This window comes from Pelobates fuscus, chromosome 1, assembly GCF_036172605.1.
Source record: "Pelobates fuscus isolate aPelFus1 chromosome 1, aPelFus1.pri, whole genome shotgun sequence".
Classification (NCBI taxonomy): domain Eukaryota; kingdom Metazoa; phylum Chordata; class Amphibia; order Anura; family Pelobatidae; genus Pelobates; species Pelobates fuscus.
This window is the reverse complement of record NC_086317.1, coordinates 421,630,711-421,657,951: the sequence shown is the minus strand read 5'-3', so window position 1 is coordinate 421,657,951 and position 27,241 is coordinate 421,630,711. Positions and strand designations below refer to the sequence as shown.

The 27,241-nt window shown below is 40.2% G+C and overlaps 1 protein-coding gene across 2 annotated transcripts in view; it reads right to left on the bottom strand.

The window, feature by feature from the left end:
- The window catches only part of ASIC1 (acid sensing ion channel subunit 1), a 179,563-nt gene that overhangs the window by 12,221 nt on the left and 140,101 nt on the right, over positions 1 to 27,241 (bottom strand). For both annotated transcript variants that reach the window (XM_063428563.1, XM_063428555.1), the window contains 7 exons: positions 26,846 to 26,996; positions 26,635 to 26,762; positions 21,620 to 21,770; positions 20,457 to 20,513; positions 19,860 to 20,013; positions 8,146 to 8,237; positions 7,382 to 7,461 (listed from right to left, as the gene is read on the bottom strand). In XM_063428563.1, the coding sequence (XP_063284633.1) occupies positions 7,382 to 7,461; positions 8,146 to 8,237; positions 19,860 to 20,013; positions 20,457 to 20,513; positions 21,620 to 21,770; positions 26,635 to 26,762; positions 26,846 to 26,996 (813 nt within the window). The remainder of the gene's footprint in view (positions 1 to 7,381; positions 7,462 to 8,145; positions 8,238 to 19,859; positions 20,014 to 20,456; positions 20,514 to 21,619; positions 21,771 to 26,634; positions 26,763 to 26,845; positions 26,997 to 27,241) is intronic.

The following is a 27,241-nucleotide window of genomic DNA, read 5'->3' as shown; positions in this document are numbered from 1 at the left end:
CCAGAGAGCTTCTCGCTACCTGACACCTCCCTGCCAGCCTTACAACCCCTACCACGAGATTGGCACACCACCATGGAGTAAATAGGCGACAGACTGACACCGGCAACAAAGGCACTATCAACCTCCCGAGAGTGAGCACACCAGACCCCTCCGATGACTTCACGGCGCCATTCCAACCCTTTCCTATCCTCCGGCAGCAGAACACTAGGCAACAGAGCACCCGAGACGTTTTGCCCACCGGTCGGACTGAAACCGTGACACCCAAAAATAAGGCTCCTTTCTACAATGGGCTCACGCTCCGAAGCTCACCCTTGCCACACGCACCGATCAACGGACTCTGTCCACGCTGACTATTACCTACACTTGATCGACGAGCTTTCTTCACCCCACCAACCTCCCAACTCCTGTCCCAGTGGCAACTACAACGATGAGCCACACTATGGACCTGTTTTTGGACTGCTGCGGACACTTTGGCACTGAAATCAGAAACTGATAATTGCTGTCACGTTCCTGACACCAAACGGAAGAGTAATGTATATAACTGCAATCTGTATGTGACAGCTAGCCAAGGCTCACACACCACAATAGATGCAACACGTTATTCCAGACACCAACCCACCACACATCCACACCACACGATGACAAAGGTTCAAGGCAAGGGGTCACACACTATACAGGGGAAGCATACACCCGGACAACATGGAGTCACGGGCCGTGGCGGGGGGGGGGGGGGTGGGGGGATGGGGTGGTGGGTGGCGGGTGGGCTGGGGGGATGTGGCGGGGCCGAGGTGGACAGCGGAACACATGCATACCGGGACACAGAAGTTACTTAAAGGGGGTGTTATGATGGAAATGGAGGGGACAGCGGGATTGTCATGTTTCAGATGTGTACCGATATGTCTTGATGTGTGTGAATATGTAATACTGTATGCAACCACCGATGACTGGTCCCCGCCCTTCCTCCGCCCTCCCCCCCCCTCCCCCTCCCCCTTCCTCCTCCCCCCCCTCATCTCCTTGGGCAACCACCCGCTTGACAGACCGACCAAAGACCCCAGCAGCCGGACCCCCACCCCCCCCCTCCCCCGATATCCAATAATAAAGACTACGAGAAAAAAAAAAAAAAAACAAAAAAAAAAAACAAAAAAAACAAAAACAAAATAGAAGTAAAAAAAAAAAAAAAAAAAAAAAACCCCTGGCGCTATTGTGCTCACGACCGGGAGAACCACCGAGGATCAGACGGGATGACCCAACTGGACTCACCCACAAAAGCCTTTGCTTTCCCCATTCCCCTCCCTCCACACCCCCCAACTCCCAAAAGCTACCCGCTTCAATTGCGCACCGAAGCAACACAGTACATAAGATCCGGAGGCGGGGAAGCTGAATCACCCTCTAAGTTCTCCAAGAGCTTCCTGCATACTGCAGTCATAACTGACATTTGTTTCTTGGTATCAGGGGGCCACACCGGCAGACAGGTTCATGACCCACCACTCCCAGACTGTAGCAGTCGTAGGGGAGACAAGGGTCTGTACACCCCCCCATGGTCTGGCACAGGATAAGACCAGACACGTACGGCAGCACCGTACTACCCCTCCCCCAAACCCTCCTTGCCCCTCTCTCCTTCTTTTTCTCTTCCGTACCCTCCCTGACACCCCACCCACCCCATGCGCACACCGGTCTTGGACGCAGTTAGCGACACAACATACTCGCTCGCAATCCCTCTCCCCGACAGGGTTCTACAGGAACAGAGGTGGGAGTACACCCCACCCCCCGTTACATACTTACGCCAGCCGACCCCTATTGCAGCAACAAAGCGTCCCGAGTATCCCTCGGGACCAAATGCACCCACCAAAACTACCTGATCATGTCTCTTAAAATATCCTCGCTTAACGTTAAAGGCCTCAACGCCCCACGCAAGCGAAGGACACTCTTCAGGGAACTAAAAAGGTTAAATCCCGACATTGCTTTCATACAAGAGACACACCTGTCTCGGTCCACCCAGGTCTCCCTCCGCGACTCCACATACCGCCTGACCGCTGAGGCACGCACCTTCCGTAAACACAACGGAGTAGCGATCCTCACGCACAAGCGATGCCCAGTTCATATAACCCAAGTGACTTCAGACCCAGACGGCAGATATGTTGTAGCGACTGGCCGGATTCATTCACAACTCATCCACTTAATCAACATATATGCCCCCAACACATCTACACCCCAATTCTGGAGCCAGTTGTCTGACATGGTCCTTGCGCTCCCCACCGGAATCCTCCTCCTAGGCGGAGACTTAAACGCAACACCCGCTCCGGCAGTTGACAGAAGCTCACGCCCAGGATTGCTTAGATCCCATGGCATGGGCGCCCAAGACAAACAATTACACCACTTTATCCGCAAAACAGGCCTCATAGACGCATGGAGGGCACAACACCCCTCTGTAAGAGACTACACCTATTACTCGCCGCCCCACGATACGTACTCACGCATAGACATGTTCCTGACCAACCATGCAGCCTACACGAAAACACAAAAAACAGACATAGGTACCATTGCGTGGTCGGACCACGCAGACATCGCCATCTACCTTACAGGGCTCCAATGCCCCACCCCATGGACGTGGAGACTAAACACGTCCCTACTCAAGGACCCCCAGGTGGTAGACGACATACAGAAACAATTGACCACATACTTTACAGAAAACCTAACACCAGACATCCCAATGACCACGATATGGGCAGCCCACAAAGCTGTGATCCGAGGCTCCCTTATCAAAATAGCAACCCACAAAAAAAAACAAAAAACACAGAAACTCACTCAACTACTAGAAACCCTCCGCACAGCGGAGCAACGCCACAAAACTGACCCGACTCCCCAAACGCTACAACTTCTCCAAAACACCCGCATTACGATCAGACAACTGCTCATAGACGATACAGCCCGAGCACTCACTTGGACAAGAAGAACATACTACGACAAGTCCAACAAAATGGACACGCTTTTAGCCCGCACACTACGACCCAGGACCCAACACCCACATATCACCAAGATCAGAGCCCCAGACGGCACACTGAAAACGTCCCCGGCAGACATTGCCCAAATTTTCACAACTTTCTACACTACACTATACAACCACTCCCCACAAGATGACACCACACAAGCTGTGGAGTCCCAGAAAATAACGGACTTTCTAACCCACTTAAACTTACCAAAACTGAACGCTGCTGCCATAACGGAACTGGCAGCACCAATTACCAAAGACGAAATTGATTCAGCCATCTCCGCTCTCAAAAGCAATAAAGCCCCCGGTCCAGACGGTTTTGAGGGCAGCTACTACAAAACCTTCAGAGACACTCTCGTCCCACATTTAGAATCCCTATTCCGGGACCTGATGCAGGGGACCCCACCAGACAGGGACATGACACGGGCAAACATCATTCTGCTACCAAAGCCAGGCAAAGACCACACACAGCCAGAAGCATACCGACCTATCTCACTCATAAACCACGACAGCAAACTATTCGCCAAGATATTAGCAGGAAGACTGAACCCATACCTGACAAGCCTAGTCCATGCAGACCAAGTAGGATTCATACCGGGACGCCAGTTATTCGAAAACACGAGACGTAACATCGACTTAATAGGGTTCCTAGCAACCACAAAAACACCGTCCCTGGCACTCTCCCTTGATGCTGAAAAAGCATTTGACCGTGTAAAATGGCCCTATATGTTCACCCTCTTAGAACACCTACACATGCCCCCCACATACATCACAGCCATCCGTGCACTGTACACATCAGTCTCAGCGCAAATAAAGATAACCGGGACGACCTGCCCGTCCTTCACCATAACCAATGGCACCCGACAGGGATGCCATCTATCCCCTCTACTCTTTGTGCTGACACTCGAACCACTTCTCCAGGCAATACGGGAACACCCACAAATCAAAGGGGTCAAAATTGACGACCAAGAATTCCTGGTTTCAGGATACGCTGATGATATCCTCTTGACCGTAACGGAACCCATACCCACGCTACAGGCCCTGCTCCCACTCCTGGGCACATACGGGACGGTCTCGGGATACAAAGTGAACGTAGAAAAATCCAGTGCTCTCCCAATAAACCTCACACAACCGGACTTAAACAAAATCACCTCAGAACACCACATACGTATTACACCAACATGCCTTTCGTATCTGGGCATCAAATTACCGACAGACATAACTACACTCCACAGACTAAACTACACACCTATGATAGAAAAACTCATCTCGGACATGGAGACCTGGGCGGACAAACCCATATCCTGGATAGGGAGAATACATTCAATCAAAATGAATGTCCTGCCCCGAATTTTATTTCTTTTCCAGGCACTACCCGTACCCATCACGAAACATAACCTCATCCCCCTACAACGAGCAATAGACAGGTTCATATGGCAAGATAAGAGGCACAGAGTAGCCCGCAACATACTGTATCGCCCCAGATCGAGAGGAGGGTTAGGACTACCCCACCTTCACTTTTATTACATAGCTGCCCAGATGGCACAAATAGCCCTATGGCACACCCCCCCAGAGACCAGACGGTGGGTAGATCTGGAATCAGCACTAATGAGATCCGACCTCCCACAATTCTACATCTGGACGCCAAAGGAGCACAGAGCGCTCCTGAGAACGGCGTGCCCGGCCATCACCAACTCTATCCAATTATGGGACACCTATGCCATCAAATACGAACTCACCACAGCGACTTCCCCTCTTACCCCAATTTACCGTAACAGGGCATTCACACCAGGCATGAGACCCCGGGACTTTAGGGGCCTGGAACACGCAGGACTCCAGAGGGTGCACCAACTATACACCGGAGACACGATAGTAGCATTCCCAGATCTACAATCCAGAACAACCTTGAAGCCAGCCGACTTCTTTAGATATTTACAACTCAGACACTACGCAGCCCAAGCGATGGTGAAAACCGCCGCTAAAACCACTCCAACCTTCTTTGAACGCATCTGCCTAGCGGAACAATATCAAAGAGGCTTAATCACCCAGCTGTACTCCCACCTCTGTTCCACCACACGGGAATGGGGGACCCTGCAATACACTGTTAAATGGGAAACTGACTTGGGGGAGACCCTAGAGGGTATAGACTGGCAGGATATTTGGGAAGCTAATGCCAAAACCTCCATCTGTGTAACGATGCAAGAACAGGCATATAAGACGATGCTCAGATGGTATACTACCCCGGTCCAACTCTATCACATGAAGAAAACACCCACAGATCTCTGTTGGCATAACTGCGGAGAGAAGGGGACTTATGCACACATGTGGTGGTATTGCCCCACGATAAAAATGTACTGGGAAAACATCCAGAAGCTTGTATCGCAGATTTTAAATAGACCAATAGGCCTAGACCCCTGGACCTTCCTCCTAGCCAGACCCCTTGACGATTTGCCCAGACAAGAACAACAATTACTCAACAAGATAGCGCTAGCTGCAAGAAAGGCACTGGCCCAAACTTGGTTGCAGCCCACCCCCCCACCATTGTCCACGGTGCTCAACATAATCAAAGAGTGCCATCTCATGGACAAATTAACGGCCCAAACGAGAGGCACCATGAAAGCATTCACAAAGGTATGGGAACCATGGGATAATTACACGGACGACTAAGTAGTCACAAGTGACATCCAAGACCACCCTTTCCTCCCCCCCCACCCCCCCCCCCTCCTTCCGACCAACAGTTTTCCACCCCCCCTTCCCTCAATTCTAGGCCGAACTCACCGGTAACTCGGCCTATACGTTCAACACACCCGCACCATTGCAACGGAACGTTAATGTTGTAAAATTGTTATTTGGTCAAAAGTTGTAAGCTAAAGTTATCACTGTTCCTAAGTGTTGTTCATACTTTAATATCAAAAAACGATGACAGACAGATGTTTAATACGTATGATCTAAATGGCTGATTATGTAAACCACTTGTACTTTTTTAAGGCTTCTGCGCAAGCCATATAACTGCATAACCTACATATGTCTGTCATTGACAAAATAAAGAATTATAAAAAAAAAAAAAAAAGCACGTCCTATATTAGTTTTGTCACAATGAGAGTATGTGAGTATGTCATTGAAGAAACTGCCTACATAAGTAGAGACATTGCAGTATTTCTGGATGAAAAAGTAGCAGGTGGTTTTGAAAAGAAAATATAATTTAGTTATATTTGTTTATAATGGGAGTTGTTTAAAAGTTTACTTGCAGGAGAACGTACTTTGAGCATGACCGCAGATGCCATCTCTGTTAGTTCTTCTGGCTAATTATTTAATTTGTGGTTTATTACCAACTTTGGTATCATCAACAGCTTTTCTCCGCAGCTGGGATCCTTGTGTTTCAAGGTGCAGAGTGATATCTTTCTTTTCAAACATGGAGGTGATTTTTCCTATATTTTTAATCAGATGCCTATTTGAGCTGTCCACTATCTTTTTTTCATCCAAACCACTCACATAGCATTATTGGCACCAATTGCTTTATTCTTGACTCATTTACTTACTTGGATTGCTTGCTAGCTTGGACTCTTGAGACACCTCTGAGACAACCTTGAGGAACTAATGAGTGACCCTAATAGTCCTGGCTTTTATCTAGATGCCATATTTGAGCCTCAGTTTTCCATGCTGTGGCCTAGCCCATTACCCGACCTCTTGAATGTTTCATTAAATAGACTGAATCAAGATCTTTAATTACTTTTATGGACTAGAGATTCCCTCTAGGGACTGCTACACGGACCCAACATTATCCAACACAATTGAAATTGAGCTTTCTACTCCTATCAGCAGTCCTCTCCGACTTACTCTACCTGTGTTTTTGAGGGTTATCAAACCAAAAACCAACAAATACACTCTCTATTTATTCTGGATTGTCAGATAAATTGCCAAACTAGATATAACTCTGGTGCCTCATTATCAGAGTCATTTATGGTGCCCATTTTGCACGCTGAACTTACTCTGTTCCCACAAAGACCTGAAGAGCACATTGAACCCTTGCTGGATAATGTACCAACACTTATTAGCTGTTGTCCCAAATACCTGCAGACCAAACAGAGTACTGTATTCCCCCTTAGAGGTGACAGCAGCAGTTAAGATGGAATTACTGTTTTCTACAGCATGTACAATGTTTTATATTGAATTTGTATTTTGCTTATTCTATACTAAAATATATATTTAGCAACTTGCTATTATCAGTTAAACCTAAAACACAGATGCAGTATTTAACTTTACTTAATTAGACTGGAGTGACACTTCTCATGTACGCCCCTTTGCCAACACTGTTCTTACAGATAGTGCACATTCAGACTAATTAATTTTTATTAGTATTTAATGAGTGTCTACAGCAATTATCAAACTTACCTCGTAGGCATAGTCAAAAATCTCTAGAACGGTTAATATACTTGCGCCAATAAACAAACCCATCTGTCCCCCAATATCACCTAAACAAAGAAAAGAAAGGTCAACTAGTGAGTCTCACACTGATCCTAGCAGTAAAAGTAGCACTAACATAAAGGGCATCAGAGGAAGAAAAGGATGAAACAGTGTTTCAAGGGTTGTATATAGAATAAAAAAAAGAGACTTAAAACACAATAGCAAATACAGAAGCAGTGAAACAAGAACAATTGCATAGAAAGTGGAGGTTAAAAAAATAATTTGAAAACCGAAATGAAAAGCCAACACTGGGTGAACGTATTAACATTACTATAAGAAACTATGGTGAACAGGCACAATGTAAGGAGAAGGCTGCATACTGATCATTACTTAAGTGTAAAGCATGTGTCCAAAATGATCAGTAGAAAAGAATCGAAGAAGATAAACCATAGGAAACAAAGGATTTATTCACTAAACTGGTATTTACTGTGAATTATAAACCAAATTACAACATTTAGACAAAAACCAGTAGAACTGGATCGCTGAATTTGGACCATATTTTTTGCAAATTTATCCTTACAACATTTTAATGTTTAGTAAATAAACCAATGCAATGCCATGTGAAGCAATGACTGACTTCATTCAGTGCTATGCAGCTAGTACTAAAGGGGTCAGTGTAAAATGTACGGAATGCGTCAAGCAGATACAAACAGTGTATAGGAAGAGAGATATTGGTTTAGGAGATGCCTCACCCAGAAGTCCAGCCACTTCGTATGCTTTCTTCTGTTCAATAGTTTCATAGTTTAGTGCTTCAAAGAAAATATCCAGAACCAAAATATTCTCCCTATCAGAGAGAGAGGACGGTGCTAAGAAAGAGAGCGTAACGTGATGACGACACAAGTTCAGTGCTGTGAAAAACAGTGATAAGCCTGTCTGATTCTACTAGCTGTGCTTAGCATTCCAGCCTGGTCAAGCGAGCATTGTGATAGCAAAGGTGAATGGTAAAAGTGCAGTGTGAGCACTCGTAGTGCAGCATCCCCAACAAACATGCCGTTACAGAGCGGTGCATTGGCGGTGCAGTTTTAAGTACTATTTCTGAATAGATCTACGATAAAATATTTATTTCAAAAACCACAGGAAAATGCTAAAAAATCCCCCAAAAATATAAACACATAATTTAGAAGCAATAAAATAGACATTAGCGCATTTTTTGAAACATGTCTTTCCAAAGCACATCTTAGTAAACAGTGTTTTTTAATGGTTATTAAAACAATGTATTTATCTGGCAGACAGTGACAGAGTTGCAGCATTTTACGAGACAAACAGCAATTAATTTTTTCTGTTTTGCAAAGTGTGCAGAGCAACTAGGGTAACATTTATTCCTGGCAAAACATTACCTTTAGAAGAAATATCACTGTGATATGGAGACAGTTTTTCTATATTAATGGCTTTTCTACATTTATTTAGAATCTTAAAAGTCTGGCACGTTTTTTTCTCTCCCAGGCTCTTTCACTCTTTCACAGCTTACATTATTTTGCTACAAACACTTCAGAGGAGACACTCATTTAAGGAGACGTTGGCAATTTAAAAGTGAGCAATTCTTGCTTAATTACCTTGAGCTGTGAAGGTTAATTGAGATGATGTGAATTCAGAGCTTTCCATCCCCTTGGCAGATATTACAGACGCTCAGACTGCCTTGTCATGCCTTAGCTATGAAAGAAGCCAGTATCTAGCTTGTCATCCAATGAGAGATAGATGGTAGGACATCTTACCTACCAAGGCCTGATTGATGAAAGCAACATATTACGACCCCCTCCCCATGCTCCTATAATTAGTTTTATGCAGATTCAACAATTAGTGTGATATATGTTTACTGTGTATGAAGAAACTTTATACAATCAAAAATGCTTTTATGACAAGCATGCTGCATTTAAACCAAAACATACCAAGTACTTTAACCTCTTAAATGCCAGAAATAATCAACGTCACTATAACGATCTGGTCTGTTCAATTTTAGGCTGAGAAAAAAAGGGATTGCGGGCATACCCGGAACATGCATTTTGCCTGAATGGTGAGGCTGTAGTAACTAAAACGTATACATAATACCGATTAAGGAACAGCGCACAGATAAAAATCCCCTTTACATTTTATAAGGCTACTTAAGTCACCTATCTCAGCAAACCAATATGGGGATTCAGTTCCACCATACGGCCATATTGTGTTGAGCACACCACTACTTCACAGTACCCCAATATCGGCAGGTCCCACACTAATTCCAACGTGGGAGACAAATTAAATAGTCCTAGTGCTAAATAAGTTAAAGTGTTTTTTAATAATCTGTTGTAAGAGCATTGCTAATATACATAATGCAAAACTAATGTGACAGAAAAACACACACAAAAAAATGCAGTGTCAAAACTAAACAATTAAAGTGATAGTGCTTTGATGTATATTATTGCAATGCATATCATACTATAGGCTGAAATTGACTAAGTTTTGTGCAATGTATATATATACAAATTATAAATAACACAAACTTAACTAAACATAATTCACAGAAAATCCTACTTTGGGCAGAGTGAGGTATGGCTTCGGACTGTCATATATATGAGTGAGCATGTGAGCCTATATGTGCAATTATTTTGTGTAAATTGATTCAATTATAATTTCTGTGCCTTGTACTGTATATACAATTTCAAGATATTTACAATATTCTCCTTCTATGGCACCAATTAGAAGTCAGTAGTCAGACAGTCCTTGAGAGTCTCTGATCTCTGAAAAATGTGAAGGAAGACGGGATTCAGGTGTATTGTATCTACATGCAGGACACTAAGTAGCTGAATGCTCTTTTTAGTTTTCTTTTCTTTGATTGCTATAGTTTTTTATAGTTACAAGTTTGCACAGTATGCAAATGTACAGAAAAGCACTAGTAGGTATTTTTTCACGTTTGATAGTAATTGCTACACTGACAACGACGATCCGTCAGATGCAAATGACTAAATAGCTACATACCCATATCACATCAAACAACATAAGAAACAAACTGTGAAATTTATGGCATTAACTTACATGGAAGGAGCTCCATGGGGCCTCCTATCCCACTCACCTTAAAGCAGCAGGCGAGGGGGTTAATAAACCAATTGTAAGGACAATACTGATTATACAGTGCCTTAGCCCACATCCAGGTTCAAATAGCGTCCCTTTTACATAAGCAGTGGGTAAAACTTTTAAAAAACCAGGGCAGGTGAGACTGATGCTGCATACGTGTAAGTCAGTCTGCCCACCTGCAGCCTACCCTTATTCCCTGGGCAGGGGGAGAATAGTTAACCCACTGTCACAGTGTGGGCATGGCAACTTTGGAGGCTTTTAGGTTTAAGAGGTGTTTGTGGTTGGAAACACTCTATTTGTTGCTATGTTCCAGCTTTAGATCCTGGTGATCTGCTATAAATTTGTACAGGAACACGGTTACCATGATTGTGGTGGGAGATAGGTGGGATATCATGGAGGTTAATTCATGCATGGCATGCAGAGAGGAATGCTTGTCAATAATAATAATGATGATGTTAAATGCACTCCTGTTTTAATCTAACATACAGCGAAAGTGTCCTTCGAACTGTGTTGACAAGGATTTAGGCACAAGAATGCATATATTCAAATTTAGTTGGAGTGCCCAAAATTACACCCCTCAACTTTTGTGGCTAAAATAGCACTTTGAACAACTGGATGTTTGACCAACTTAGCTTCTGCATGTCAATGTTACTGCCTAACCAATTTTCCCTATACCTCAATGAAACATAATTCACTTGGTCAGTGCTGGAGTCTTTAGACAACAGGTTACTTGAGCACGTTATACTCTCTAAGTGGGGCCAAACCTCCCCCAATAGGATAAGGACAATTAACAGAGTAGTTATTAAGTGTTCTTGCATAGCAAGACCACTTAATGTTATCTCACATACCTATTATTATTATTATAATAGGCAAACTTACCACCCTAACTCCTCCCACAGTTTTTACACTACATAGACAAAAATATACCAAAACGTGCGGATTGTTCCCGATTGGTGTGCTATTACTTTGTGGAACGTTTCGCCGAATGGTTAACGGAATATCGTTGTTCTCGAGGCAAAATTGGTCCCATAGGAATGAATGGCAAAATGTTCAAAGCTACAGTGGGAGCTGGCAAAAGCTGAAAAATCAGGACATGATTTCTAAACTGCCACCACTCCCTCATTTTCAAGCCCACCTACACAAATCTTATATAAAAATGTTCAGCTATCCCTGCTGCCACTAGAAATGTCCACGGCTAAGCCATAGTCCTGATTGTTTTCACAATATGACCATTTGTTTGCAACTCACGCCTTCCATTGACATTCATTGAAACTTCACTCAAGCCAGCTCAAACTTGAAGGGCAATTTCTAAACTGCGACTGTGCCTTCATTGTTAATATTGCAGAGACATACTATGCAAAAATGTAGGTCTGGGTCTTGTGATTCTCACAATATAAAGCTCTTCGCTGTAGGATGTATAGTTTTTCAAATACAACAGTTTTAAGATGGCAACCGCCAAAATACTCTGACCTGTGCCAGGCTGCTGCAGCAGCAAGTGATGTCATAGACAGGGCCTTTTGTACACCTGCTAATGTTTTTATAAATGTATGTTTTAATGTAACTGTGCAACAACGTTGCAATTAAATGTGCTATATAAATAATAACAGTTACTCCGCCCACTCCAGTTGTAGACTACTGGTGGAGGCAAGAAAACTTCACACAATTTCCCCAGAAATTGTAGCTTTTCTAGTTGTAATTATTGTTTATGAAAAGTACATACGTACTTTGCGGGAAATATCCAACATTTGAAATTTAAATTATAGCCCACTGTATTTTAAATTACAAATGATGAATACAACTGTATTTTGTTTACAGCTTTTATTACAGTTAACTATATAATTCAATATAAAAACTGGAATAAATATACATAAAAAATACTTAACGTGACAGGCAAACAACATTCTACTAAAGGTCAACATTCACAAATAGGTGATTAAAAGACAGCAAAAGTCAAGTTGAAAAGAACCTTTACATTTGTTTATCAAGTTAATTGGCTTACAAAGACAGCAAACTTTTCAGAATGGTCAGGAACGATCTGGATTTCATATAGGGATTATCCTTCTGTTTGAAACGTTTGCTTCTTAAATTCATCAGTTACAAAACATATTTGAGTACCAGTTCATTACTCAGGCTGGAAAATAGGAAAGAAGCATTGTGTCATCACAGTATGCCTTCATAACTGGATGCCAATGGTTGTAGCATTTTGGGGAGAGTATTGACCTTCTATAAAGATTCTCTAAAAGGAGGACAGACTTAAATCTGTACTAACTATTGAGTTGCTACTGCGTAATTCCTGATCTCTCCCTTCATTTTTTTACGAGTCCAGAAGGTCAGACCCGTTTGCTCGGCCATTGTGTTCTATACATTGTAGGTACGCCAGATGTAAATTTCGAAGTAGTCAGGATTCAAATGCACTTGTAAGGTGGTTAAAACTCCCAGAGGAAGGATCCATTACATCCTTCCTGGAGCTGTAAATGTTATTTTTCTTTTAATATAATCATGTTTTATATATTAGCCATTATGTGTCTGGGCAACTAAGGAGCATTTAGTTAAAATACAACAAAGAACTCAAAACACAAAAAAGGTTTTGGAAGCTATCTAGTTTTGAAATATAATTAAGGCTAGGGTTGGACTTGGCTGAAATGCATAGCACTGTATAGACATTCTAAATCATTTTAAATGTAGAGTGCACTTTGAATGTCAAAACTAAGAGGGCAGCTTCTGAAATTGATTTCCATTCCAACAGTAGAGAAGTAAAAGTGAGTCAATAACCTTTGTAAGCTACATAAATCATTGTAGCTTAAAATCGGCAAAAACAAACGTCTTGTTTCATTTTGTAAACTGTATATTTAAAAAAGCCAATTACGTATGAAACATTTTTAGGCAACACTGTATATTTTAAATGACTTTGTGTCATTTTTTTTTCTGCTAATATATTGTCTGATATTGTGCTCGGTGAAAGTTGGCATGAAAAGGACTGTTTTGAATCCAATTACTGTTCAAATGTTCTAGAATTCCGAAATGGGCTTTAAATAGAAATATCTGGCTGACCTTTCGTAATGTATGCATGATTACATTATAGAACACAAAACAAGTAGAAATCTATCTCCGCCAACCTCTTAATAGAACGAGCATTGCCATTTCACTTCCAGGAACCCTTTCACGGAAGGAAGTAGAGTAACCTTATTAATTTAGAGACTATGGAATTGGAGCAAAAAACTGTTGGTTCTCAGTCCGTAGTGTCATCAAAGCTATACATTACTGAGTGATATGTGATACAGGTACCAGGGTCATGTCTTTGTAGCTACTGTTGCAAACACAGTTATTTTCAGTACTGTTTTCAAGTCTCATTCTATGCCAATTATAATACACAGGAATATATGCTCTGTTTTACAAAATGGGTGGACTCAGAAGCAGCAATTTAAATAAAGAAAATGTAAAAAAACACGAGACGGTAAAGTGAAAGAGTGATTGCGTTATTCACTCAACTAGGAATTGTGGAATAATTTAATATTAAGTTATAGCATGTTTTAGGCGAATGGAGCTTTGGAGTTGACAAATATTTAGTTTTGTAAATTTGGAAAACATTTTAAAAAAATCTATCACCAATAGACTAGTAAACTGAGAAAATATTTGATTAGTCCGAATCGACTAATAAATTAATCGATTTAGTTTCAGGTAATTTGTGTTTCTTCCATATGGCGTTTCAGTTTGGACGTATTTTCTACATATGATTGTTTCTGGAAAAACGACTCAGAGAAAGTGTACATCAAAATATATATACATGTGCGTTTTTGCACCATTTGGTTCACAGATCAAGTGAGATCAAGTAACCAATACAGGGAAAAAATGCAGATAATGCATATTCTAAAACTGCTATTTCACCTTCTCCAACAACAATTCTGAACCTGTAGGAAGGGATAAACTACGAGCGATAGCCTGTATTCTGCAATGTTTCAGACCTCCTGCAAATAATTTTGTTCAGTGGATAAATAAAAAATGATTTACCATAAAATGAATACATTTCTTATTTTATTGGTGATCCTTAAACAATTTATACACACAATTGTCCCCCCCCCCCTACTTTATGTCCCATGTTTTCAATAATTTAAATTAGTTTCTATTCTATCTGTCTATGTATCTATATATTCTATGTATACTCATATTATTACAATTTTCTACTAATTTTCTTTTCTTTATCTTTTTGGGCTATTTTCTAGTTACATATGTTTAACAAACATATAACAATCTAATATCATTATATATGCAGTTTAAACAAAAATATAAAAATAAAAAAAATAAAAAATAAAAGCCAACACAAAACACACTCACAAAAAATCCCATCCAACTATGATACCTTTGAAATAAATTACTTTAGCCTCTCATCTCTCAAGTAAAAATATTGCAGCTAAAAGGCTTTTGTTTATGGCTGCTTTGGGCCAGTTAGCCGTTCTCTACTGCTCTTGGTCAGACAATAATAATATGACAAAAACAATATAAAATCTATTTTCCAAGTACTGGACGAAATTCTGCAGAACGCTTTCTGGAAATCACAGGCACACTAAATCCCAATCATCTTCTGATATGTAGCCATTTATTCTTTCACAATATGCTATTCATTCAGTATGAATATTCATATTGTGTGCTGAACGCATAATGTAATAGCTATATGCTTTAGACATCTCATTGTGTGAATGTGACAGGAATGTCCTATATGGCAATTCTTCAGTGTTGAGTTAATCATTGGCTGCTTCCATCAACCCCAGTCAGAGACAGATTTTACTCGGCGTCTCTGGACATGAGAAGTGTCAGTCTTGGTGTGTACTGTAAGGGAATTAATTATAATGTGCCATTCAAGTTGTGATTTATAAATCATAGTTCATAGGGAATTTCTTAGCTTTGCTAATTTACAATGTAAAATTAAGTTTTAAATGTTTTCTTTACTGAATAAAAGATTGCTTCTCCCTTTAAGAAAAAAAAACATATCCAGGAACTATGAGCTTCAGATCTATTATTTTTTTTTTTGTAAATACATTTTTTATTAAAGAGTTTTCCAAGTATAAAATAAGTACAGAATGAGACTCGCAAGTCCCAGGACCCATAAATCCAAGTCTAACATGTATAACAAATAACATGAAGAGTTTCAAGTCTCTAGCGGGCTCAAGTAAACAGCATACCATGTATAAATTCTAACGAACAAATATCTATGTACCTTGGCAGTTTGTATAATATCTCTCCCCTCTTCACAGTTAATATCCACTCAATAGGCAATAGCTCCACAATATCTCATGTATGGTCATATGGCTCTTTCCTACAACCCCAGCTAGATTCTTTAAGGGTTTTCTTATTAAAAGACAGATAGAAGTGATCATTTCTATCTCAAGATTGACAGCAATGTACTTATTCTACTACCCCCTCTCCATCCCTCCCTCCCAGCTAGTTTGTAGGATATAGTAGTCAGGTTTTATAGTAACATGGCCCCAAAGTCAGTTGTGTCTGTGATTATTGTCCACTGGTTTTAAATTTCCTGGTAAGTTGATGTTCCCATTCGGAATGGGAATGTATTATAAATAAATGCAGTCTCATGTTCCAGGGGGTCAGGTTGTATGCACCGGGATTCAAATGAGGTCAAGTTCCTAGTAATAAGGGGACGCTATTGGAAGCTTCAAAGGAAGGTCAGGAGTTGTTGGAATCTAAATTGAATCATGAAAGGAGGATTGTTTGGTCCTGTCAATCCTGGCAGAGTTTGAGTCTCAATGTCTACTAGTATATGTCAGATCTGAGGTGTTAGCATCTGAAAGAGTGTGGTGTAAGGGAGTGCCTCCAAACCTGGTTTAAAAACTGTGGATAACCAGGGGATATAGTGGAGATGGAAAGGACAACTCCTAGAATAAGGGGATATTGAGTTGCCAGTTGTCAACTCAATGCCTGGTCCATCGATTTGAGAACTACAAGTTGTCTGCCTGCCATATTAGTTTCTATCACCTTCCACAGCTTACAGACCCCTGTCTTAGACCATTCTACAATTGGTAGGAAATGTGTGGGGTGTATTGTACAATCTAAAGTCGGACAGAGCCAGACCCCCCATGGCCTTTGGCAGTGTAGAGTCGGTAGAGTAGCTTGTCTGTGGAGTGCTCAAATATATTACATAGTTACATAGTTACATAGCTGAAAAGAGACTTGCGTCCATCAAGTTCAGCCTTCCTCACATATGCTTTTGCTGTTGTCCAAAAGAAGGTAAAAAACCCAGTCTGAAGTGCTTCCAATTTTGCAACAAACTAGGAAAAAATTCCTTCTTGACCCCAAAATAGCAGTCAGATGTCTCCTTGGATCAAGCAGCTATTAGCCCACTAATTAGAAATTGTATCCCTGTATGTTATGTTTTTGCAAGTATTTATCCAATTGCAATTTAAACATCTGTATAGACTCTGACAAAACCACCTCTTCCGGCAATGAATTCCATAGCCTTATTGCTCTTACTGTAAGAAAACCTTTTCTTTGCCTTAGATGAAATCTCCTTTCTTCAAGCCTAAATGTGTGACCTCGTGTCCTATGTATAGCCCTGTTTATGAATATTGAACTCAATGAGGCAAAAAAGGCTGCTGGTATATAGATTGGCAGTGTTTGGAACAAATAAAGAGGTCTCGGAAGCAAGTTAATTTTAATGACCCCCACCATGCTTAACTAGGAGGGATGTGGCAACAACCATTCCTCCACATTACTCCTAGAGTTATCCAGCAATTGTTAACATTGAGCAAGGAATTACCAATATTAGTATAAAATAACCAAGGGGAAACATTGCTGAAATAGTGAATTCTCCAGTTTGCCCCACATCTTCTGGATTAATGAATAAACCGAAAAGATACATATTTGCTATTTTGTCCTAAATACAAAATTATTGTGACTGTTTATTTTGCTCTGCCTTGCTTACAGACACTGTTTGTGCCTCTTGGACTTCTAACTGGAACGAATTTGAACTTTCAAAGTGGCATTTTGATTATCTTTTTTATGCTACGGCAAATTAAAGGTACACTCTGATCACCAACACAACATAAGTGTATTCTATACGTTTATTTTCATGGTGTATTTTTCTCCTCTTTTGAAATCTCTTTTGTTTGGCATTAAAAAGGAAAAATGCGGGGGCGGGGCCGGACCGCCAAGCTGGCTGGTCGCAAGAGAGACCAGCTCCTGCAACTTAAGGCCTGACAAGCAATAAAAATCGGATTTCTGGCACAAAACTGACCGGCAACGGTGTCTCTCAGCGGGCAGAGAACCCTGGATCTAGGGTGAGGCTGGCCAGACGGGCTTCAGTCCCCTGGAGGAGGAATCCTACTGATACTCTTGAGGCCTGCTGTGGAGGCGCGCGGGGTAGACGGCCGCTGCCCTGCCGCGCACCATGCGGTACTCAGAGCCAGACCCGCGGGGATTTGGCCCCGTACCCCCCCCTCTGGACCGGGGGGGTGATCCCGGTCCCCACTCTTGAGACCCGACGACCGTAAGCACAACAGGCGAAGTTGCCGCCAAGACCCACGCTTCAGGCACTGTCACCAAGATGGCGGAGGCCACTTGTGAAAGCGGTGAGTCCAGAGCCTCCACAGGATACCCAACAGCAGCAGTGCAACGAGCGGACTGCAACCACCCACTTGCACACACATCCCAGAACCCCAGCAAACCACCCACCTCCATTAACACTGGACCCCCAGGGGTCTTCCACTGGGCTCCGGTATTTCCTCCCTCCTCCAAGCAGGGAAACAAGACGCCCCACAGAGGCATCAACTGCCCGCAACCACCGCCACACTGGGAGGCAAATCATTCCTGAAATAGAGATCCTCACATGCGACTGAAAAGCAAAGAAAATCTACCCAGCACCCAGCGACTGGCAGCAGACCGGGCTCCCTGACATTACAAGTCAGCAGCTGCAGAGGACGTCTCTTCCTCACCTAACAAGGGACTTTTCACAACCGGGACTGTCCTGTCCATCATTCACACTGGGGAAAACCCAGGGGACATTCACACGTCCAAACGGTTATAGCGATATATCTTATGGACACTACTAGCTAATGGGTATACTCACCTGGCATGCTCAAGATCATATAGTCACACCATACGAGAGACCTGTTTTAATCTGTTGAATAAGCATACCGTATACCCCTCCTGAAACTGCAATATCATTTACTTTATCATATCTTTAAGCGGTACTAACAATCTCATAAGTCTACCTAGCCTAACATTCCAATCATTGAATAGTTAATCTGTTTAGCGGGCAATTTGTTTAGCGTATAACTATAATATATTCTGACAACCTAGTTTTACCCGACCTTTTAAAAAATGTGCACAGTATTTTCTTATGCCATGTTATGTTCTGCTATTGAAAGGCTTCCTGCAGCTATTGTGGCGTAGCAAGCCAGATTGTTCAATTCATGCACAAACAAAATAAAGAATTAAAAAAAAAAAAAAAAAAGGAAAAATGCTTTGCTTCTTTCTGCAGCTTAACCCCATCCACTTATACAAACTTCCCCTTTTCACAAAACATCTCCCAGAGGGGAATGTACAAAGTGTAGCTCAGCCAATTTGAAATCAGTGTGAACTGAGTGGCTTACTTGACTCTGCACCCTCAGCCAATCACTGTGCTCTTTACATGTACAGCATTTCAAAACCATGCCAAAGGAAAGGTGGTAACTCAGTTCACACTGCTGTCCAACTGGATGAACTGTGTACGTTCTCAGAGTATATATCTAATGAGTAAGTTGCTTTGTGGGTAAAAAGGCATAGCTATGAGATTGCATTGCATAAAACAACAATTGATGACCATGTACCGCTGCCCGCGTTCGGGATACAAAATGGCAGCCAATTGTTTGAACATGTGCGTTCGGTTATACGAATGTCGGATACACAGGGAAAGCACTTGAACTAATAACCAATTTAGGGTTAACAACCAGGGGTGGTCGGTACTTAAAAGTGCAAACAAGGGGTACACAGAGTTGGTTCGGTAAACGAACGGGGGTGTACAGACAGCCAAACAAACGGTAATAAAAATGTATTAAGAGCGTCCATTCCGTTACAAGTCTATAGTCCTTTACTTTCTTTATTCCCATCTCCCCCATAAAGTAACCAGGATAGGGATGATTGAACACTCAATCCAAAGAAGGTATAGAAACACGAGACAATACAGCCATATATAAACCAATCCTTATATGGACAATGTAACAATGTTTTCTCTCTTAGAAAATCACCCCGTATCAACAATAAAATGGAAGAAGTTTAGTTACACAAACACTAGGTGTATGAAAGTAGTTGTACGCAAAAACTATACCTATCATGTTCTTATTATATTTTTACATAGGAAATACCAACTCACAGTATGTATTGTTCACTTTTGTTGTACTTCTTGGCTAGGTACTTTGCTGAAGCTTTGCTGGGGATTTTCACCATGGACAGCTCCTTCCCATATCGGGTCATGTTACACGGAGTTTCACAGACACAGAAATCATTATCTTTCTCCACTAGGAAATCTGAGGAGTGGCACGGATATTGACGTGAGGTCATTCAGACACAGGAGAGACACAGAGAAAATGTGGTCAATGTAAACGTTTTAAAATGGCAAATTTAAGTCTTCTTTCATGTGACAATTAAATATTTTATCTACAAGCCACAAATAATTACAGACACACACACATTATATAAGTGTGAGTGTTATTTTTCCCATACAGATTTAATTTTCATGGAACATGCTTAAAAGAACAGCTTGAAAACCATAACCACTACAAAATAAAAATTAAAAACAAGCTTTGCTAAAATATTTGATCATATTTTACATTATATCACATAATTCCATTCTTGAAAAAATAAATAGATTATAAAATGAAAAAAATTCAATAAACAGAACAAACAAAGAAAAAAAATAAACAAACCAAACAAAACTAAATAAAGAAAACATGTTGAAAGCAGTACTCACCCAAGGCAGGATCAGCACATTCTTTGTAGAGCTCTGGAGTACAATATGAAGCATCACCTGATAATGGGAAATATTTGTCAGCAATACTTTTCAATTACAAGTGAAGATTTAGAAAAGAAACCAAAACAAAAACACATTTGGTATCGGTGTTACGCAAGAGTGCACGCACAATACTTTATATAGAATGCACAAACACCATTTGGAGTATATGTGCATCTAATAGACCTTTATATATAAATATAATTAATTTGATCATACTGCATACACCAGTTAAGAGACTTAATAACCACCAAACTAAAAATTTGAAAATAGGCAAGGGAACTAGAACGTGGATTACTTTCTCCTTTCTAAGTGACTATCACGGAGCTTTGTACTAAAGTGAGAATTCTTGAGGATTCAAAGTGAATTTCAAATAGATCAAAATAGCGTACCTGGGGCCGTAGCTGACTTGGAAATGTTTTTGTAACTTAGTTACTTTGGCCTTAAATGAACTCTATATTACTGACAATTCTCATTTTATTATATAACTCAAGTAAATAACTCTGTTGGTCTTGTATGGAATATTAAAATAATCACCTAGAGCCTAGGAACACTAGGCATTTGCCTGGTTTACTCAATGTTCAAAAAGGGCCTGTTGTCAAGTTTATTGGACTTTATAAGCAGTGCTTTCTGTGAACAAATGGGGTTTCTGGGAGCTGCAGTTCAAATGTTAGCTTTAGACTGCAGAAAGCTTAACTAGACGGCTCTGAATCCAAACCTGTGACATTACAAACAGTATTTTTGAAACAAAAATGGAAACACTCTAGTTTGGAAGAGACGGACAATGGATCTCACATAAGCCACTGCACGAGAAGGATAGGCAGTGTCAGGAAGGAGCGGGTTGCAGGATGTGAGGACAATGCCCCAGCTTCTACCTGTTGATGTAGAATTATGGCATCAGCTTCAAAACCTCCTGCTACTCACTCATCCTTGTGGCCTACTCAATCCACCGAAAAAGGCTCCCACTCCTTCCCGACTCCTACTTTCACTACCACGCTTCCTCGCTCATCTTTAACTCCTTCTACTACAAATACCTACACCTTCCTGACTCCTACATTTGAATGTATTTGTTGAGAGACTTAATTTCTGATTAATGTTTATTTGGGAGCTAGAACAGTCAGTACCTGGCATGTGCACCATGCGACAGTTGCAGTTCTCCACCAAGTAACGTGTCTCGCAGTCAATCCGACAGGCAGAGATACTGTATGTGTCATAGAACTCGGAGTCCATAGCACTGAATTTACAGTCACCCCAAGGAGGGGGCAGGTATGTAATCTAGAAGAATCACAGGTGAAAAAGACAGTGACAGTAGAAGGTGGATTAGTGCGATGAGCAGATAGGTATGTACACCTCAGATCCTCCAGCCATATACATGCACCATTGGTCGGACAGTGTTTGAAACAGACAATTACAGGGTTATTTACTAAGTGAGAATTAAAAGTGAATTTGAAATTTAAGGCCAGAATTAACAAAATTTAATAATTCTCTAATTCAGTTATGCTTCCAGTTTGGCTACTTTGGCCTTAAATTTGAAATTCACTCTAAAGTCACCGTAGTGAACAAACCTGAGTCTCTATGGTCTTCCCTGCCTCACTCCATGCTCAAAAGCAGGAAAGACAGGGGTCACAGGGGTCACAGCTGCTATTGGGCCCGTCACTCACATATGCGGGGGCCCAAGGTCAATTTTCACACTGGGGCCCTGTGGTTTCTAGTTACGCCTCTGCCCAAGGTGCATGTATATGGCTGAAGGATCCAAAATATACTAAAAGTAGGAGTGAGTTTTCTATCTCTCTCGCTCTTTTTTTGTTACATATACTTTATTAAAAAAGTAAGAAATTCTACTCATTTCTGATCATGAATTCACAATTTGTCACACACAAGGTTACAAGTCACATAGTGTTTAATAAGTCTCTTAATTGAACGACATGGGAGTCATCTTCACAGCAGCTCTAGTTACTATGTAGGTTCCAATTTAAACGGGCTTCTCTCATTCATTACAGTCTTTAATAAGCTTTTAAGATGTTAAAACAGCATGTTTGCAGGGTATAAAATAGTCTGAACTTGAACACAAATGAATATCTGGAGACAAATGATTATCATTTAAAAGAGGATTTAAGGATCCATTAAGTTGAATAAGCCTGCTGGAATTTGGTTTGATTTGAGGAAGGTTAGAACTATTTCTTTAATTCTCTAATTATCTCAATAGATTTCAATCTATTTCAATCTTATGTACTTTAAAAAAAAAAATACAATTGTGGAAATTGAGCTTTAAAGTTAGAAAGCAGTGAATAAAAACAACTGTTATGCAATAGACACTCACAATATTTTATTACTAGTTTATTTACCAGCCAGTTGATGGAATTTGATAAATTGTTAACCAATGTTAAAAAAAAAAAAAACATTTAGGCCAAAACAGAGATTCTGGAAACAAAAACATTCAAGCCAGTGAAGATTTGTTTCAACTTTATTATTTTTGTTGACATTTTTTGAGGGATTGAAATTTTAATATCATTTCACCTGTATTCCCTATTCTCAATTATTCTTAGTTCCATTGCACCTTTGCGTGCAAACGAATTAATGCGAAAAGTTAAAGAATTGCTCCTACCACCATGACCACTTCTGCTTTTAGAAGTGGTTATAGTTTGAGCTATCTGTATGCGCGGCATTTCTTTTTGTAACACAATGTTGCCTATACAGAGAAATTAGTATGCTTGTGCCGGAGTATAGGAGCATGCGACCTAAAACTCTGTTCCCGACTGACTAATGTATGCCCTGTGTATTAAAAAAACATCTAATGAAAAAGTAATCACAAAGGAGGGCACATTATAAACTCATAGAGTCACACGATACAATAACCTTTGAGAAAAAGGAGAGCAACCAATAAAAGTATCAAAAAACTTCATTCTGTATGTACTCAATACATGTACAATGTTCAAAGGGAATTGTTCTATCTATAGAAAAAGAGCCATACCACTAACCCAAGATAATCACCATTTATCAGTAACGTGTCATAAGGCACATCTAACATATGACAAATAGAATTTTAAAAAAGTATAAATGGTAACACAGAACAAACATAAGACACAATCCTAACAATTAGTCTAAAACGTAAAGAGTAAAAAAAAAAAACCACACAGAACATACCAGCTAAATACTTGAACTGAACCAAGTTTGAAAACAGTTCGGGAGATATCAAAGGTAAAAATAGAAAAACATACCCCCAACATTTCGACAAGAAGCCTTTGTCAAGGGAGCATGGTGTTGCTTGACAAAGGCTTTTTGCTGAAACGTTGGGAGTATTTTTTCTTTTTTTTTTAAACTAAAAATATGGGGGGCGGATACAATAGGTGATAACACTACATTAAGACATTTAAAACTGAAAAATTGTCTAGACTCTAGAGGGTTGATGGAACCATTTAAAATACAACATTTCTTGCTAGTTGTCTCACCACCATCTCTTGGTTGAAGGCAGACATATCATATGAAAATATATCTTTTGCATTATTTCTTCAATCATCTCACCATTAAACAAGCTAAGCACTTGTATTATCTTAATATTCCCCATAATATCTACTAAATATATTGCTGTGAGCTTTACTGCAGTGAAACAAAAATATATATGTTACTCCTATTTAAGTTAATTTGTTCCCCTATGTTTGTTTTTTTTCACCCGTGTTATTTCCCTGCAGTAATTAGTAAGGTCAATGGCACTGAAATTTCTCACATTCTCGATTGGTTCATTTGCTCTGATTTTAATTTAAATTGTCTTGCAGTAATCTGCATAATCATTAGCAGATAAGTTCATGAGATGAACAGGTCTTGTCAATGGTCTCTTTGGCCTTATTCCCTGTGTTATCTTCTTATCAACACAATTTCTGGCCAAGTAGACTTGGTTAAAGCTTTAGTAGCAGTTCCCACTTAAAATATTTAGTATCAACGAGAGAACTGTCACATCAGTATCATTATATATTTAGAACTGAGGGCTACATTATTCAAAACAAACACAAAGTGTATGAAGAGAATGGTCTCCGAGAAATTAGGTTCTCACTCACAATTAAGATCCTCACCGGATCAATACAACAAACGGCAAACAGAAAACAGAGGAGCACACTTTACAAAATCCAAATAATGTTTATTAAATTCATACTAAAATATACCATATAACTACACATGAATTAACATGCAAAAAAATATACATACATATAGAGTAATACAAATTAAACAAGGGTACAACAGGCAAAAGGGTGAGTAGATTCCCAAATAACAGGCCAGCAATGTTTCAGCTAATAATCTTTCTCCAAAGTCAAAGGAGTTTAGTGGTGCTAACGTTTTTGTATCCTCTTACTCTCCATTGTTTGTTGTACCTTTGTCTCATGTTTAATACTATATATGCACAAAGATGGCTGTATGGCAATGGTTCCAAAAAGAGTACTCAGGACAACTGTCATTACAAAGAAAATATTAAACAACTAACTAATATCTTGGCTCGATTCCAATATTTTCGCTGTTTACTGAATACAAAATTTCACCAGTAGTGACAGGGAGTTACCGGCTGCTGCTAATTAAAGCCAGAAGTTGCTTGTAGCTCCCATTATTCTCCATGGGAGCTGATCACTGCTACTCGGCTCCTGGTTTCAAAACCTGGGGCTACAGTTTAATGGCTGCTTCTAACCCTCTAAACTCAACATCATCGTCTTGCCTGATGCAAATAAGTTACCAGCTAACTTTCTATACCTCATTTAGTAAAAATACATGCTGGCTATATGGCATTGCAATGAAACCCTAAAGCAAATGTCTAAGCAAATTAAACCATATTAAAAAGCAATAAAATAAAGATCAGACTCACCATACAAAATATATGTATTACTGGGCTGTTAAAGTAATGATTGATGGATTATACGTTTTAGATATTAGATGTATTCTGGTATTTTGTGGACCGCTATACGTTTTACTGAGTTCCATTCTCTATTTTATTTGCTTTTTATTAATCTCTATTGTATTTCTGATCAGAGGCCAGCTATGTTTCATTGTCTTTGTTTGTACACTGTGCAATGATAATAAAGTTGAATCTAATCTTTCATAATTTTTATGTAAGTAAGGTGCATGTGTCATTTTAAATGACTGATTCTCTGGTTGTTATCCCACTAGTCATAGGAATTAGGACCCGTGAGCAGAAAGGATAGGCTGCTTAGCACCATAGACTTAGAGTTGACGGTTTAACATTTATGCCCTTTTACTTAACAGCACATCCTACTAAGCGCTGTGTTGGATTTACTATGCTGTGAGACTTGCAGTTGTGTTGCAGGCCAAATAGCAGGTCAACACTTTATTATAAAAGTGATGGTATTTTAGTAGGTGTGCCACTTTTACTGATGGTTTTACACTGTGATTTGTGCTTGTTTTGTTTTCTTTTTTGACAAGTAATTTAAATACGTAATACTCTGCCTTGGCTACACTCGGAAGATGAAAACTTCTTTTATATGTGGTTTGTATCACCTGAAAATGATTAAATTTTTAACAGTGCAGCATCTCTCTTGGGTTTCCCTTGTTCTTTTAGCCTATTTGTATTCGTCTTTGGTTGTGGTAACGCAGGGTGTGTATAACGACACGAAGTTGAGATTACCGTCCTTACAATTTAAATGACTAGCACAGTTATTAAAAAAACTAGGAATTGTCAGAAATTGACTAGGAAATAATTTTTAAGCCAAAATAATCAATCTGGACCAAGTCTCCATTTTTGTTGTGTTTTTAGTTTGGCTTTTTGGTGTCAAATTTGGCACTTTCCTGGTTAATTCTGCCAATATAAATTGTGTGTGTGACTAGAGTTTATTATAGATGGTTCTTGTAGTTTGGCATGAGGCTCCCTGAGTGCACTCCAAAATGATTCTTTATGATATGTGTTGTTGTTGTGTTGTTTAGCGCTAACACATACGTCTACAAAATCTATAACCCTGCATTTGGCAACCACAAAGTCTTCTCCCTCAGCTATTTTCCATTCTAAATTTAGATTCATTATATCCATTCCAACCTTTGTTACAAGCCAACAAAATATGAAAGCCATCAAATGAACAGGAAAAATGAGAAATGTTTAACATTGAAACTTGTTTGAATGAGCCATTTTTTTCACTTTAAAACTTACCCTTTGCTCTTGGCAAGATACAAATGTTTGGAATCCAGGGGCCACTCCAAATCCTAGTTGGTCAATGAAAGGAGGTTCATCTTGGCTATGTATCTGCACTTTTATTCCTGCTTCAAAGGACGTCTCATCTGCAGTACAGATATGCTTAGCTTGAGACAGGCAGTAAGTAGTATATACACAGTTTATCTTGTACATTATGAAGACTATTTACCTGTTTCTCCCCAGACCGGCAGATATTCATCTTGTTGGATGTCCAGCATCAGTTCTAAACCGTTCCCTGTACCACCCTTTGTGGTAACTAGAGGAACGCGTCCATTTTGTCCCGAGTTAAAAGTGTAACATTTGCCGTATCTCGTAAATACCTGTTGTGAGAGAAGATATGAGAGAAACAGATTAGTAAACCATCAAATGCACAATCAGAAAAAGGTGCAAAGCACCTGAAGAAAATTTAAGTGGACCGCACTTTCAATAGACACAGAGCTTCAGTGATGCAAATACTTCAAGGTGACAGTTTACTTAAACAAAATGCAACATAGTTGGAGGCTCAGTTAACCTCATACAGAATAACAGATCAAGTATTGAGTGCACACAATAAAAGAAACTATGC